This window comes from Pinus tabuliformis, chromosome 9 (assembly GCF_031772625.1).
Source record: "Pinus tabuliformis cultivar Carrire ecotype Pingquan chromosome 9, CPIR1, whole genome shotgun sequence".
In the NCBI taxonomy this organism is placed as follows: Eukaryota; Viridiplantae; Streptophyta; class Pinopsida; order Pinales; family Pinaceae; genus Pinus; species Pinus tabuliformis.
The window spans coordinates 479,266,023-479,282,497 of NC_142307.1; the positions used below are offsets into that span (position 1 = coordinate 479,266,023).

Here is a 16,475-nt window from a genome sequence, read left to right on the forward strand (position 1 = left end):
AGAAATTTTAAAGTTTTTGGTAGGAATACAATTAAATGTTAAAAATCTTTTCAAACACTAAAATTTGGAAAAATATACCCAAAAAATCGCACAAATAGACTATAACTATTCCTATTATCATAACACTAATTAAATAATATTATTAAAACATAACTATAATATAAAAATATAAAAAAATACAAACAATCTCATTTAAAAAATTCATATGTAATATATTTTATTAATAATAAACAAATTATTATAGTTGAAATCCAAAAAACTATATTTAACAATCTCAACCTCGTTATATTTACTTATAATTTATTAAACTTAATCACTCAAATTAATTCATTACGTTTTCAATCCCTATAATATTAATAAATAAATATAAATTTATAAGTTTAATTAAATTATTAGAAAAATTAATTTTCCTATTACAAAATCGGATTAAGAAAGATAAAAGTGCTTTTAAAAAAAGTAAAATCGAAGATTGGCAATGCCTACAACCTAAATAAAACACAAACCCAACAAACGGAAAACGAAAACATAACCGTTATGGTCCTTAATTGGACAAGGTATTGTTCACTTATTTCGGATTTGTTCAAATGTCAACACCCTTACTCTCTCGCTGCTGGATGATACGAGGAAACGGAAAGCACAAGCATTCATCCCAGCAGCGGAGTTTCGACTCTCTGAGATCTGGTGTCCAGGAGTCTGTCTAAGAAATTGTTAGATCTAGCTCGCAGTTTTGTGTTGGTTCCAGTGGTCTTTCAAGGTTTTCATGTGCACAACATAGATTGAAATGCCATTTAGAATTCGATCTAGAGAACTCTTCTCGTGTTTTTGTTTGATAGAATACATTATTTTGCTTCTGACAAGAGTTTCCATTTGGGCTTTTAGCAACTCTTCTACTTTCTTGCAATAGAGGAGTTGGGTACTTAAATTCAGGCTCATGATCGCCGAAAGAACTGAAAAATAAGGGGTTTGTATTGGCATTGAAGTTGGGTATTTGGTTTGAGATCTTTATTGCTGACAGAGGCTAGAGAGTAAGGAGTTTTGAGGTGGGTTTGTAATTGAACTTTTGCTTTAACCCTAGAACTGCTGAAATGGTGAGAACAAGGGGCCTAAAGTGGTGCTGAAAATGTTGTAGAACAAAGATTTAATGGTGCTAGAGCGGTTGGGTGACCTGTTTGATGTCCACGATAGCTGAAAATTCAAGAACACGTGGTTTGGTGTTTAGCATTGGAATGGTTTCAGAAAAAACTACGATCGGTTTACAGCAATTGGATAATTTTTTTGGGCTCCATGGCAGCTGCAAATGCTAAGATCAAGGGTCGGAGAGTGTAGCATTGATTTGGTTTTGGATCAAAGCAAGAATAGTATTAGAACAGTTGACTAGAATCCATGGAAGTCTCACAAAAAAGGCTATAGAGTGCAGCATTTAAGATTGTTTGGAGCAGAGATTTGATGGTGTGTTAGAATAGCTGAGTGCTTGTTTTTGGGCCCAGAATATTTGAAAGGGTGAACAGCAAGGGATTTAGAGTTTGGCATTGAGGGGGGATTTTGGAATAAGAAGTTGATGGGTGGCATTATTACAGGGATGGATCCCTCAGGAGGGGAAGGGAAAATCAGTTTTGATGCTGCACATATAGCCGATGTTAAGGCCTGGCTTAATTCTACTTTTGATGCTGCTGATAGAGAGGTTCCAGAGTTTGAGTACACGCCACGGACCGTGGCACATTTACATGCCATTGCCACTGTCTCGCAGGCCCGCACACAGGCTGCAACAATAGTTGCAGGGGATTTGCGCCAGAAAGCTTCAGAATACCGAAGTCAAGGTAAATATGCGTTGAGATTGTGGATTTTGTTTCTTGAAAAATTCTGTATCATCTTGTATTGTGAATGCAGTTTTAATGTGCAAAGATCTGAAGTGGGGATTCTCAACTTTTTGGGCCTAGGACAAAAGCTCCTTTTAGGAATTGCAGTAGATATATCAGTAATAAATTTGTTATCATTTTGGTAAGCCAGTTCTCTTATTGATGAAAAACCGTGTCCATTCCGTGCAGTAAAAGTTCAAACCCTTCGAGACTCACATGCTTTGGCCCTTTCATTATCTTATTCGAAGCGTTACTATATTAAAATTAATACATAAAGGCTGTGGCAAAAAACTGGAACTGTAAGGGTCTAAAATGTATCGGAAACTCGGGATAGACTTCTGGGGAAACCACATGAAACAGGGCAGATGCCAAGGAACAGTTTCTGGAAACGAAAAGATCTGCTTAGTGCTCCTTTCTTTACTAGTTTGCTGCTTTTTTTGGAAAAATCAGAAGGACTCTCGTCACTTATGGGCGTTTTCCGTCTTTCAGGGATTTTTTTTGTTTTTGTTTTTGTTAATGTAGGGTTAGGGATGCTTTTCTTTGCCCTTTTGTTTTGAAGTTAGAGAAAAAAGTGCTGGAAATTGCGAGCAGTTTCCAGAAATCATTGGGAAACTACTTGAGCAGTTCCTGGAAAGGACCAGAAACCGCCAAGCTTTTCCAGGATCCGGAAATATTTCCAATACGAGAAGCATGTTCTGGATAAAATCAAATTGCAGTTGACGTAGAAAGCTTCGATGCAATAACTGATTTTATTTTATTTCAGGGGCAACAATTAGATCGAACAAACTACTTTTAAGTGACCTATCTGGCTGCTATGAATTAGACGTCAGAATATCTATTGATCAATTCTTTGGATGGCTTTGTCCTATGGGTTTTTATATCCATGTCCTGTAACACATTTGTGGTAGCTTCTTGCTATTTTCTTATGACATCTGGCTTGGCTTCCAATGTACTGATATATTGCAATATGTAGTTTGAGACTCGAGTGCTGCTCAGTGTTTTCCCAGTACTCTTAGTTGCAGTTCCTGATTTTAGGGAGCCTGCATGACAACCGCTCGCTCCTGTGATCTTCTTGTATCATTATGCAGGTATTTTTATTTTGGTTGGGAGTAAGTACGCTTAAATTTTTTATGAATAAAAAACGTATTATTCGATCTACCTGTGCTGAGGTAGATAGGTGGTTTAGAATGCAATTTTCTTCATGGCAAAGAACAGTATTATGCAAGAATAAAGTGCAAAGTTACAGTAACAGAAACATGGTAGCGCTTATCTGAGTCATATTAGAAGATTGTTGAGAATGTGCTTTTTTTCTGTAGATGCACCAAAGATTGAAAATAATTACTTTTTTCTCAATAAAGAAAGATTTTATATTTCAAAAACTTCAGGACCCAGCTATATAAAAAGTTACAGAAGGGGATCAGCAAAGCCCATAAGAAGTATTCCTGCCTACCAAGTACATATAAAGCATAAAATCCGACATAAGATTGCAGGAAGGTTTACTATTTCCTTCCTGTTGTTTGACAGATACACCGATTGAAAAATTTTACAAAATGCCCTTTAGTGGGCTGAGAGATAAGGCCAGAAGTTTTCCTCAGAACCCATTTTCTTCTTACCAGAAGTTTGTAACCAATTCCCACTAAAGCAAATAGCTCGAGAATACTGCAGGAACTTGAGGAATTAGCAGGGAGGGATTGGGAACCCTCTAGTTTCATCATTCCTAGCCACTGTAGGGAGGGATTAGGAACCCTCTAGTTTCATCATTCCTAGCCACTGTTGTTGCCCGGAAAATCCACAGTCTGCACTGGAGTGTTTGTCCAGCAAGAAGTTGAGGATTCTTACCATTGTCATCTGATGTGCTCTATCCTCAACTCTTTCTTCTAACTTGTAGCAGTCCAGCTGATTTGAAGCCAGACTTAAGCCCTACAAACGAGTGACCCTCCTTGCAAATGCATTCCAGTCTGGAGTGTCTTGGTTGGCTCTCCTCTCAACCTGGTGCTCCCCTACTCTTTCCAATCTGCTCCCAAGCTGCTTGGTCACTTACTGTCTGCCTCTCACCATTCTCCACCTGTGATTGGTAGGGACCTTGTTGCCTTCCTAAATTCCTCCCACAGACTGTGTATTTCCTTCCAACTTTCTCCCTCTATTGCCCTCTCTGTCATATCTTTGAATCTCCCAACCACGGAGGATTTATCCTCCTTTCTGTGTTGAGATAATATCTCCTGTCACTCTTACTGGTCTATATGCTTCAGGAGAACCAGACGTGTGTGGATGAGGATCTTGAATGATTCCACACCTCAATTGATCTTCTCTTGATGGGCCGGAGTTGATAGACCCTTTGTAATGGGTGTTTTGATGTTGTCCTCTGCTCATAATTTTGCGATCCACTCCTTATTGCCTTGTCCCATTGTTGCTCTTCTGTCCAATGCAGCATTCATTAATGCCAAATAGATTGTAAATGTTGTTACAAAACTGCAAGAATACTACTTGATATTATATGTGTGTCAGTGGGTGGCTTGTTGGGTTGGTGAAAAAGGGCAAGGTTCAATTCTCTATAATGACATGTTTGTGTTTGTGCTTGTGTTAGTTGTACACTAGTACTTCAATAGTGGTTGGGGCGAAGTGCAAGTCCTAGGCATGCTTGGTGGAATAGACAGACCTCACCTTTGGTCTCTTATTCCAGTTGGAATGTTGTTGGTTGCAAGCACTCCTATGTGGAATTAGGCAAGCCAGTGAAAAAAATGTGCAAGTATAATGTTGTAAGTTGCAAGAGTTATATCAAAACTAGCGTTGTGATACTTGACTGACAGACGCATGAGTCTTGCTGACTCGCTGAGTCATCTCCGAGACATATACTCGCCGTGAAACTTGCCAGACTCACTTGAAACTTGATGAACTTGCCCAAACTTGTGAGTTTGACTTGAACATGGAAATTGCGGACCCTGCATGCTGCAAACCTGGCAAAAAGTTAAAAATAATGAAACATGGTTTTGGGAGGGGAAAAATCAAAGGATAACCCTAAATTCATAAAGCATCTAATTTTCCACTCATTCTCATTCTAGATTGGATTCTTGTGCAACTTGGGTGTTTGAGCAATTTAGAGTGTGACAGGACCGAACCATTTTAGAGTGCATTTGAGACTTGAGCCTTGAGGGTTTGTAACCTTGCTTATGCTAGCAGGGTGTTTTAGCATTTGAGGGTTTTCTTTTGCTGAAGCTTGTAGCTGTGAGTGAACAGTGATCATCTGCCTGTCAAAGAGCATCTGCTGTTTGACTTTGAAGTTTGGAGATCATTAGCTGTTGGTGTACCTATCTGCAGGAGATTAAATTATACAAGCCTCAAGGTCGAGAAACAATCAATCGGCATGTTGGATCTTTGCTATTCCACATGGAATGTCCATTGCATTTTAATTTTGTAGAAGGCATTTTGATTTGCAGCATATTTTTTTCTGATTTTTCCTTTTCAATTTTTATTCAAGAGATTTTTGTCATCTAGATTCTAGATTTACCTAGATTCTTACCCATGACTTCTAAACCCCAAAAGGCCTCTTGATCAAGCATGGGAGCATGCTATTCGGATGGATCCAAATGATGAGGAGAAAGTCATGGCAAAGACTGCCTAACTGTTATGTTTGAAAGCATAAAGCTATATTAACCATCTATGAGGGTTAATATAGGCTTAGTTTTCCTTCTAAATTGTCTTCTATGGGCATTCTTCCATTTTTTCTTGCAAGATAATGTGTTATTCACTTGTATATATTTCCATTTTTGGAGGTGACGTTTCTAAACGTACCCATTTCGGAAACTCCGAAACGTTTCGGCGTTTTGTGCAACTTAGGCATAAAGAGTAATGCACTATGGTAATTTTTTGCCCTAGGGTTTCTCTGTTTGATTTAATAAATCAGTAATAGAATGCATTCATCCATTCAAATCAGTGGGCGTTTATTTTTTAATGCATAAAATCTTCAACGGTAATGCAATTCATTCAATAAACCTTCCACAGTTGATAACTAACAATTCTCAATGTATTTCGGATTGCATTTGTTTAGTAGACAAATACTCCACTGAAATTTAATAATATCAGTTCTAATGATTTTGATTCACTCCTTAATTACGACTAACTATGCTACTCCTCAGAATTTGGCACTGTTTCCCACAGGAGACCTCACGCTATCCTGATGCGCACTTGTAGCTTCATTGTTCTGGAAGCTTATCAGAAAATAGTAAATACCCGAGACCAGATTGTATTGTCCGCCTTAGTCTCGTTGCGATCATGACTGGAATGATATCGAAACTCTATTCCTGTCTTGAATTGATTCAGAGACATTGCACATTGCGGGGTTGTCTTACGTCGGTAGAATTACGATGTCTCGGGTCTGTCTCACAGAGGGGTCACAGTTACGTCTAGGCTGTAATTATCACTTGAGCCATAACTTCTTAGCCATGTCGAGAATTTCCCTTCCAACTCACAGACCGTGTGCGTTTGTTGCTCGACTCTTGAAATGTTATGCCCTAGGCGTGTGTTGCTACTACCTACAACAGAGCAATCTGATGTGACTCAGCCTAATATTGGCCTTTCAACAAACCAATACTGTTTCAAAAACCTTTATGGAGAGCCTTCACTGTTTAACCTGAAACTTGGTGGCTGGAGAATGTGCTTTATTGTTTGGTTAGCGCCTCGCTAGCCTATGTATGCATGCGGTACCTCAGGTTGAGCCACGAGAGTTACCGAGGATCCCTTCTTTAATCTGATTCCCAGGGTAATCTTTTGATGTTTGAACAAAGGTTGCCAATAAATTAAACAGATTCAAGCTACTCAAGAAAGATATTGTGTCAAGACAAGAAAATTTGTCAATCTTCAAATCCAACTAGAACTATCCTAGAGACCACAAAGAATTTATTTGCTTGATTTCCAGACAGAACCGAGTTGCTCCCACGAGGATATGTTGTCTTAGAACAGAATAGAGCCTTAAATCGTAAACCAAACCAGACTGCTCCAAGGACGTTTGCCAAAACAAGAAAAGGGTGACTAGGTAGGGTGGGATCATCTCCAACGAAACTAGTCAAAGAAGAAAAGGGGTCTTAAAACCCTCAGAGTCTCAGGCTCAAAGAAAAACAGAGACAAATTGATCCAATTTTATGATGCCTCAAATGAATCCAACCCCCTTGTATTTATATATTCCTTTTGGGGATTTTCTCCTTAATTAATTGAGTGAAATTCACATCTGTTAATTTTAGGTATGTTCTATGCTTAGAGCAATTTATTTCAATTTTCACAAGTAGCTCAATATCTTTTCCAGATTAACAATCACATCAGCATTAAAGTAAACTGCAGATAGAACATGAACATAAATCGTAGAAGACAAGCCAAGACAAGAGGACACAAGATGTGGCGCTAGCCAGGGACAAACCCCAATGTGGGGAAACCCTTGATCAATTCTTCTTCTATGTTCTTCAATAGTTCAACAGAGAGAGAGAGATAGTACATTTACAACAGAAGTCAACACTTCGACTTTCTATATCTACATGAGATCAGTTGAAGACATGCTGCTTCAACTGATTCTCCAAGGTGACTCCTTCACCTATCATTGTGCTGCATCTCATCCATTTGCTGCACCTCACTGTGCTGCACCATGTTGCACTCATCATCACAGTGCTGGACCTAATGACCATGCTATGCACTTCATGTTGCTGCTCCTGTCACTGTGCTGCTCCAGTCACTGAGCTGCTCTCATCACGGATTTGCATCCATTGTTGTACTCATCATTGATCTGCACTCAATGCTGCACCATCACTGATCTGTACTCAATGACTGCTATGCTGCATTTCACTGCTGTCTCTAATACCATGCTGCATCCAACTGCTGCATCTAACCAAGCTGTCTAACATGCTGACCACAGAAGCAGTCACATTAACCTTCAGTCCTTATCCTTGTGCAACCTATAACACAATATGCTGCTGGCTATGGCCTGCGGCCTAGCCAGTAGCAAGCAAGGTTGTCATACAGTACCCAGCTATTACCCTTGAAAACAATGTCTATCAATCAGCCTTATTGCTGTACAGTCATGCCCAAAACAGATCTCAAATATGTCACGCTGTCATCTACAACAATGTGACTTAAATGCTGATTAAATACTTCCTTTTGCTGCGGCATAGGACCACTTGTATGCCGCTGATTAGGGCCTCTTCTATTGCAGCTAAGAGCTGCGTATAAGGCCTTTTTCACGATGGCAAATAGAAGCTAGATGAGGGCTGCCAAACTGCTGCTAGGGCTTCATTCTTCCACTAGACAGCATATAGAAGTCTTCTCAATACAGTGACTAGAGTCCCCATTATGACAGCGAATTAGGTGCTTTAAGGATTGCGGATTAGGAGCCACTCAAACATCAGATCAAGGTTCTCTTTTGCTGCGTTTTGAGGATCACTTGTGACAGCAAATCATGACCTGTGGCTAGAGTATTTAGGACAGCATATGAGGGCTTATCCTTCAGCTGTGTGTAGGCTTCTTTTTACTGCGGCTAGGGCTCCCTCTAGTACTCCTTAGATCTGTGTTGAAGCTCCTTAGACTAGAGAGCCTTTTCTGGACAGCGTTGAGGGCTTATACTTTTCTTCCTCCCTTGATTGTGGCTAGGGCATGTATCCCTGCGGCTAGGGCACCTCCAAGATTCCTCCTTTAGGGCTGCGTAGAAGGCACCTTCATGACAGCGTATAGGATAGGGCATCCTCTAGGGCAGCGTATCCTCTTTAGGTCTCTCCTCCCACTAAAACCCAAAGACAAGTGGAGAGGAAGAGATCCCCAAGAAGATGAGTGTCTAAATGACTTGAAGTCCTCCTTTATTTATGTTAAAACGTTGAGTACAAGTGGGGTTTATTTGGTTGCTGGCCGACCTTGACGAATTGTCCCATAACACAAATAAATTCATATCTCCATGAATACTTATCGGAATCGGATGATCTTTAGATCAATCCTACACCTCTTGATGAGAGGGATCCAAGAAAAATACCAGCTGCCATTAATAAGATGACCCACATGGAGTTTGGCACTAGTTGTCAATTTTAACAACATCAAACCCCAACTTTGGGATTTTTTTCCCCAGCTGCTCCAAACTTGCCCAAAAATTGGGTATTTTGGGGATTTTCTCTTTATAGACGACTATAGCCTACGGGGATCGATAGGCTACTTCATTCCTTGGGCCACTTAATCCCTCATGGATGTTACAAAGAGATAGAAACACCACCTAGCATGAATACCATGCAAAGATGTTTATGACAGTTACCTTGAAGAGGTCACAACCCAAATGATAGTTGCTTTGAAAAACATCAAGTTGAGCAAAGCAAAGAAATCTAGGATGAGGTTGGAAATTGGAGGAGTTGGTAGTTTTGAATTGCTACCTCTTGGTAGGTGTTCATCAAATGTTGCAAGTCCAACCATCACCTCTCCTTTCTTCTGTCCTCACACATCCACTGCATCTCAACCATCCTTGAAGAGTTTTAATGAAAAAGAAAAGGAAGGAGGCAAGCCTCATGATGAGGAGGTTTTGGTATCGGATAACCTCCCATTTAACCTTGCAAACTCTCCTCTTTTTCATCCCATGGAAAATGCTATTGCAATAGTTGGTCTTAGATACAAAGCCCCTGCTTATAATGCACTCAGGGAGAAGAGCTAGATGAAGATTGAAGTTTGTCAAGGAATAGTTGCAAGGCACTAAGAGTTCGTAGGAGAGTACTGGTTACACCATTATGTTAGAAGGGTTGATTGCTCAAAAGAATAGAACAATCATAAATTTCGTTGGATCATGCCCTTAAGGAACCATGTCCTTGAAATCCATTGATGCGTAATTACATGTCGAGGATTCTAATTTGTTATATATATTTCTGGCAGAGGTTCTTGAACAAGTTGGCCCAAACATGTTGTCCAAGTAATCATGGAAAATGTTGCAAATTATGTGGCAGTTGGACCACTGCTATGTGAGAAACATAAAACCATATTTTGGACCCTGGGTGTTGCCCATTATATAGATCTGATTTTGAAGGACATATATAAGTTGATTTGGGTGCAGTATATTGTGGATGAATGCAAAAGAATAGGCAAGTACATATATAACCAGCTTGGGAAAGCATTCATAAAGGGTGAACCCATTTGCCCTTTCGTCCAACTCATTGGTGGATAGATTGTGGCACCAACACACCGGCGCTACAAGAATTTTCCATTATAGTTTTCAGTCAGCCTTGCACCGCTTCAGGTTATGAGTGCAATTGATCATTCTTTGAGGACATCCACATCAAGAAGCACAACAGGTTGGAGCAAGAGTGATTGAATAAGTTGGTCTTCATTTACAACAACATTTGCTTGCGCATAAAGCAATTGAAACCAAAGGATATGGATCTAGTTGCATCTGATAAGGTTGATCTAGAGTCGATTAGGTGTGGAGGATGGGTCTCTTAATGATTTGAGTTGGCTTGACACGTTCTCTAGTGATCTCTTTGGCACATTGGTATTTGATACCCTGGACACTGGCATCTCAGCTTTTGCATGAGAGTAGTGATGCAGGCCTTAGCTCTTCAAGGCATCGCAGCTTTTGCATGATAGTAGTGATGCAGGCCTTAGCTCTTCAAGGCATCTCAGCTTTTGCATGAGAGTAGTGATGCAGGCCTTAGCTCTTCAAGGGCATATGCTAGGTGTCCTTGTATGCTATAGTAGATGAGACTCAAGATTTGAGACATTGCCTATTTTGAGTTTATGATTATGTCATGATTTATCTAGTACAGTAATTGAATCATTGAAACTTGAACTTGTTATTATTTGATCATGGTGGATTGGAAGCTACTTGAAATTTTGATTTATGTTTCAGACTTTAGTGTATGAGACAAATTTGAAGTGGCAAAATGTTATATTACCATATTTGATGAGATTAAGTGATGGATAAATTGTTGTTATGGATGAAAGTGCCATTATTTTTCGTGCACCAAAGTTACTATATTTTGAGTTTTGATCTATTTACCGAGTTTTGCCAGTCTTCAGCCAAGTTTTGACGCATCGCTAGTTTTGCCGGACCCCAAGCTGGTGGAATATTTGCGAAGCCCAAGTCTCACAACATTGATTAAAACAATGTATCCTGTATCAAGGGACACCCCTTGCCTTTTGTATTGTATCATCATCTTGTGACTTATCTTTATTTAATGCACGTGTTCAATTTTAAATTCAATTTTTCTGCTAGATGTGTGATACCACCAGATAAAGAAATGCCAGCAATGAATATCCTGTGTGGAAGGTGTGTCTGTGCTTTTCTGACCTCAGTAAACCCACTCACTCTTAACTAATTATCTACCATACTTTTGAGATTACCACTTTCAAATTGGGGAGGTACCTCAAAATGTGGGATTTTTAAATAGTGGACCATGAAATTTGATTGAGTGAAAATAATATATTTTGTGCTGCATGAGAAATGAAATTGATTGAGAAAGGGTTACTTACAGGTTCATTGTAGATAGGTTTGGAAGGTGCTTGAAAACTTTTTCCATGTAATTTTTCTTTCTGAAAAGCCATATTCATACATAAACAATACACAGTTACAATAATAGATGGCAGCTCATTGTCAAGATCATTCAAAGTTTGGATTCCTTCCAGAATGTGGAACTTCTTTAGAATACTTTATATTAATTGTGATGCAAGTACAAGGTTACACAAACCGATACAGAGCTTTTCTTAAAATTCCGAGGGAAAAGAGGACACATTTTCTTGAAATTCTTGGGAAGTTTCATTTTACCTTAACTGATTCTATGAATGTCATTCACCTGCTTACAGCTGCAAGATTAAGGGAGATTTTGGATAGCGCAGGATTGGCCCATGAAAACCTCTCTCCAAATGCTGTGACATCAGCCCAGATGCTTGCAAGCGTTTCGAACTTGTTGAATATCAAAGACACTGAAATGAGCAGGTGAGCATTTTACATGATCTTTCTTAATTTCAGTATTACTTTATCTTATTTTTATGGCTGATTTGTAGAAAAAAAGTGCAGTTTTCTTGTTGCAATGGGAGACCTTTCTTTAAGGAAGACTGATGTGGAGGAAAAGAGGGCCAGAGCACAAAAGGAGTCAAAAATTCTTCTTGAAAATACTCGAAAAGCCATAGCAAGGCTGACTTATTTGAAGCGGTATGTACGACATGCTTATGTCACAGCTTTCAATGCATTTGCTTTTTTATGTTCTCAAAACTTGCAAGGAATGCCTTAAAAGAAACTCTATATAAAATTGGAGATGACATACACAAACTATGACATGCAGTTGCAACCGCCTGCATCATATCTAGTCATGTTCACAGATAGAAGATCAGCCTCAATCATACATTTATCATTTTACCCTTCTTTTGGATGATTGAAATTGAATAGAAACCTAATGTATATACTGTCTTTTAAAGAACACTTACACAATTGGAAGAAGAAATAGCTGGCCGTGAGGGTCCGATGGCACAGTGGCAAACCAACCTGAGGATCATGGTTTCAAAAGAGCGTCAATACTTGCAGCAACTTTCAAACTATAAGGTAGGGAATACAGTGCCCTTTTCTTCTTTAGAAAACAATGTAGATGTGCATGATATATTGCTGATGTTATTGCAAAAATTATAATAATGCCACATAGAAATAATTTTTTCTAACTACTGCTTATGGACATCAAGCAAAAGGTAGATCTTTAACCCCAGCGGATATCTATGTTCTTCTGTGCTAATATTCGAGCTTCCCTGTTCACTACAAGAGTGTTTTGGTGCGGGACCCATTTTTGTCTGGCGGTTGAAATATTAAAATATGTTTTGTTCATCTCAAATGAGTTCGTTCCTCCTCATCTGTGCAGGCATTGCTGAGTCGAGTGGGATATACTCCAGAGATCAGTCATGGTGTGTTGATGCAAATGGTTGAAAATCGGAATGAACTAGAGAGGAAGACAAAACCCTTATTGGATACTCTAAGAAGTTACCAAGACTTGCCACCTGTATGGTTCCTTTTTGTCATTCTTATGTACTTATTCTCCCTTGATATTGTCTAAGTAAAGCAGTCATGATTTGCAGCAGTTGTAATACTAGAAATTTCTGTTATTGTACAGGACAAAGCACTTGCTGCATTAGCTATTGAGGATAAAAGGAGGGAATACGCATCAGCAGAGAAGTATCTTGAAGAGGCATTGCATTCTGCACTAAATACTCCAAGTGAATAAAGGACACTTTAAAGCACCTAGTTGTGTACTTTTAAGTCTGTAGTGTATAAAATTGAGTATGTAACATACAAGCTTTGCTCTGCTTCAAAACTGAACATGGGCTGAAGTTATATGCATATATTTCTGAAGATGTAAGACTCCTTGTTGCCCTTGAAAGATATACTCCTCTCTCAAGCAACTGTATCAGATATATTATGAGGAGTTCACCTCATTTTCCTTGTAATTTGTTTGTAGTTTTTAAATATTTTTTCAAAGCAGGGAAAAAGCTACAATACTCCAAGGCTACCAGTATAGCCTCTGTTGATACAATCTCAAGACCTTAATAAATTTGTTGATAATTTTGGTAGCTTGATCATAGAATTCAAAGACTCCTAGTTTTTAAATTCTATGATCAGGCTATGAGATTTGTTAGATCAAAATCTTTCATCTTAGTGCAAAGCCTTGTTGGTAAAATTGTCATTGATGTCAAGATGATAGGTGCATTGTCGAAGCGAACATTTGGAGAAAACTCCAACCCTAAGTGCAAACCATAGATGCTTAATATACATGATGAAACCCTAACTCTATATGATGTCTTAGCCTTGTTGAAAATAACCCTAATGGATGAATATCTCATGTGAAAGAGTCCTTGCCTTGGAAACCCTAACATGGTTAAAGATGACCTAACCCTTGTGTTGAAGTAAGCCCTAATACACATTGATGAAACCTTAGCAAGATTGAAGAAGTCCCAAGGTGTATGAAAAGCCCTTGTATGCAACCCTAAGATGAACTATGCAATAAGCCCTACAAGATTATGTTGAAGAAACCTAAACCTAGGACCTAGCATGATTCATTCAAGAAAACCCTAAAGATGCTCATGTGACCTAATGAATAAAATGGCCTAAAAAAAGAAGCCCTAACATTGTCCCAAGCATGTCAAAATTGTGGAAAAACCCTAAGTCAATTAATGCTCTAATTCCACAAAAGAAATTCCTTAATAGGGCTTGTTATGAAAAAATGTGCATATGATGAAAAATTAATTTTCCATCATTAAAGGTCATATCTTGAAGGGAAGTCTACACCAGCGTATAGAGGAGGGCATAAGCTTTCTAACGAGTACCTATATACCTCATAACTCCTTACCATTGCAGAGAAATCAAATTTTGAACTCTGAGTATGTGAAAAATGACAAAATATGCAAGCTAACTTATGTAGGCTCATCGCACCTTTCCAACTGACGTGTCCCTTCAGAATATGGCAAAACCACTATAAATATAAATCTAAATTCGTCTGTTCTAGCTCAGAAAATTCGGATTACATAAGTCTAAGCATAGGATAAGAAGAAAACAAAATATGAGGCAACTGAATATTTGGAGAAGGAAAATCAAGCAAGGAAGGAAGACATCTTAGAATCAAAACACATCCAATACATCTGTGAGGTAGCCGCATGAGTAGAAGACAAAGGTGTGGGAGTAAGGCATTGTTTTAGGGTTGTTTGTATCTCCATTTCAAGTCCGAATTGTAGTAGAGGAAGGCTGCATAACTTGAGAGCATTCCAAGTCTGTTTTATGGTGTGTTTTTTGTGTGGGCAGTCTCTGTTTTGCTAGCCATAGGGGTCTGGTCGATTTCAGGAGGTGTGAGGATTGTTTGAGTAGCGAACAAAGGTGCAACAACATGTACCTTGTGAAAATTCCTAGACTCAAAAGAACCGCTACTGTAGCAAATCTGAATCTATTTCACCTACTTGATTTTTAACATACATTCATCAAGTTATTCCTCTAAATACTGAAGCAAATTACTTCTGCAACCTACACTAATTAAATATTTGATCTCATGAAATAGAAAATAGAGCAAAGAACTGATGCAGGAGCATCCAAACTTAGCCAACAATGTGATTGTATGTTCACATGTTGTGGCTAACAAGAGATGAATTTCATTGACCTGAGTGGTCAAAGTCAGTTTTAGTAGAGACGGTTGGACCTCCCGAAAATGATCTTTACTTCATTATTGTAATAATTAGAATATTGTATTATTTTTAGACTAAGAGATAAGTTGTTAGTATAAGTGTGTCATAGAGCTTGGAAATAGGGATTTGATTGTTAGATTGATCAAAATAGGGATCGAGTTGTCAATGTAGTTATGGTAGGATTTGATTTATAAAAGAAAAAGAATGTAATGGCAGAGAGATGAGATGATTGGGAATAGAGTGAGTGAGAGTTTGTGTGACAGAGATAGGGTTTGAGATTGAACAGAGGTCAGACAAACTGTTGTAATCGAGTCGAGAGGGCCAAGATTCTGTAATTTACATTTTGTTGAATAAATGATCAAGTGTGGTGTTGCGTGTTAATCCTGGTGCAGAAGTTCATTCGTATCTGTGTATCGGCGTTCTGGACTTAATCGGGTATTTTCCTTTGTTTAAACGCTTTATTCATAAATCATCGTAAATTAGTGTCAAAGGTTAATATTGTGGTTAAGCACTAAACCTTTCCCTAAAGCGCCTTTATTAAAATTATGCATTAAGCAAATGGGTTGTATTTGCTAAGTGGGAAGCGGCTTCTTGTGCGCCCAAAAGGTCGTAAATGGTATTGTTCCAAGTCCGCGCGATTAACCTTAGCAACCGACACGTAGCCGAGGAAAACCACTTTTCTCGCGCACTCTTGATTTGATATCGACTGTGCAAGAATTCGTGCGAGATTGCGCGACAACCATTTGATTGGACAGGTCACTTCGATGGTGGAGATCGTCTGGCTAGTTTGCGAGCGGATGACGCGATATCCGTTGGATACGAGGAAGTGAGATCAACGGTGTAGATTTAAGCGCTCGGTCTGTAGAAAAGTCAAGGTGGGACCGACAGAGATTGGTCAGGATAAGCGGGACCCTTAGAAGGAAAATACACGTACAAAACCTATTTGCGCACTGCTAATTGGTTATAAAGTTAACCATTAGTCTATTTAAAGACTACCACCTCATTCTCGTCAACCTCTTGCATCATTTTGGTATCAGAGCATAGAGATTAAGTTTTTCTACAACAAACATGTCACTGAGGAGAGGAGTTGACATAGGTCGGGGGAGATCTGTAGCGAATGCAGTTCTGCTGGATGAGATCCGGAGTCTGCGTAAAGGATGGAGATAATGGAAACTGCTCAGAGGAGAGCAACTGATGAAGGAGATGCCAGTGCGACAGAAGAATCTTCTGAGGAAGAAGAAGAGAATGAAAGTGAAGCTGCTAAAGTTCTCAAGGTGTTGGCCAAAGCAAGTGGAAGACCAAAGATGGAAATACCTTTGTATGATGGGAATCTCAATTTAGAAGAGTTGATGGGCTGGATCAGTTCATTGGATAAGTATTTTGACTATGAGGAGGAGGTTGATGACAAAAAGAAGGTGAAATTTGCAGTTACCAGATTGAAGGGTCATGTAGCTATCTGGTGGGATGAAT

At 39.0% G+C, this 16,475-nt stretch overlaps 1 protein-coding gene across 1 annotated transcript; it reads left to right on the top strand.

The window, feature by feature from the left end:
* Positions 1 to 561: 561 nt before the first annotated feature.
* Positions 562 to 13,310, top strand: AUG1 (HAUS augmin-like complex subunit). The gene is made up of 6 exons (XM_089438913.1): positions 562 to 1,817; positions 11,658 to 11,790; positions 11,872 to 12,006; positions 12,270 to 12,393; positions 12,701 to 12,838; positions 12,950 to 13,310. Exons 1-6 carry the CDS (start codon positions 1,559 to 1,561, stop codon positions 13,058 to 13,060), a joined length of 900 nt encoding a protein of 299 aa, XP_089295039.1. The 5' UTR covers positions 562 to 1,558; the 3' UTR covers positions 13,061 to 13,310.
* Positions 13,311 to 16,475: the final 3,165 nt, after the last annotated feature.

Bases quoted from the DNA above. Each gene is read 5' to 3' on its own strand.
- AUG1 (XM_089438913.1), top strand. From the start codon at position 1,559: ATGGGTGGCATTATTACAGGGATGGATCCCTCAGGAGGGGAAGGGAAA. The intron at 11,791-11,871 runs GTGAGCATTTTA...AAAAAAGTGCAG, and splicing joins AAAGACACTGAAATGAGCAG to TTTTCTTGTTGCAATGGGAG. The intron at 12,394-12,700 runs GTAGGGAATACA...TCATCTGTGCAG, and splicing joins AGCAACTTTCAAACTATAAG to GCATTGCTGAGTCGAGTGGG.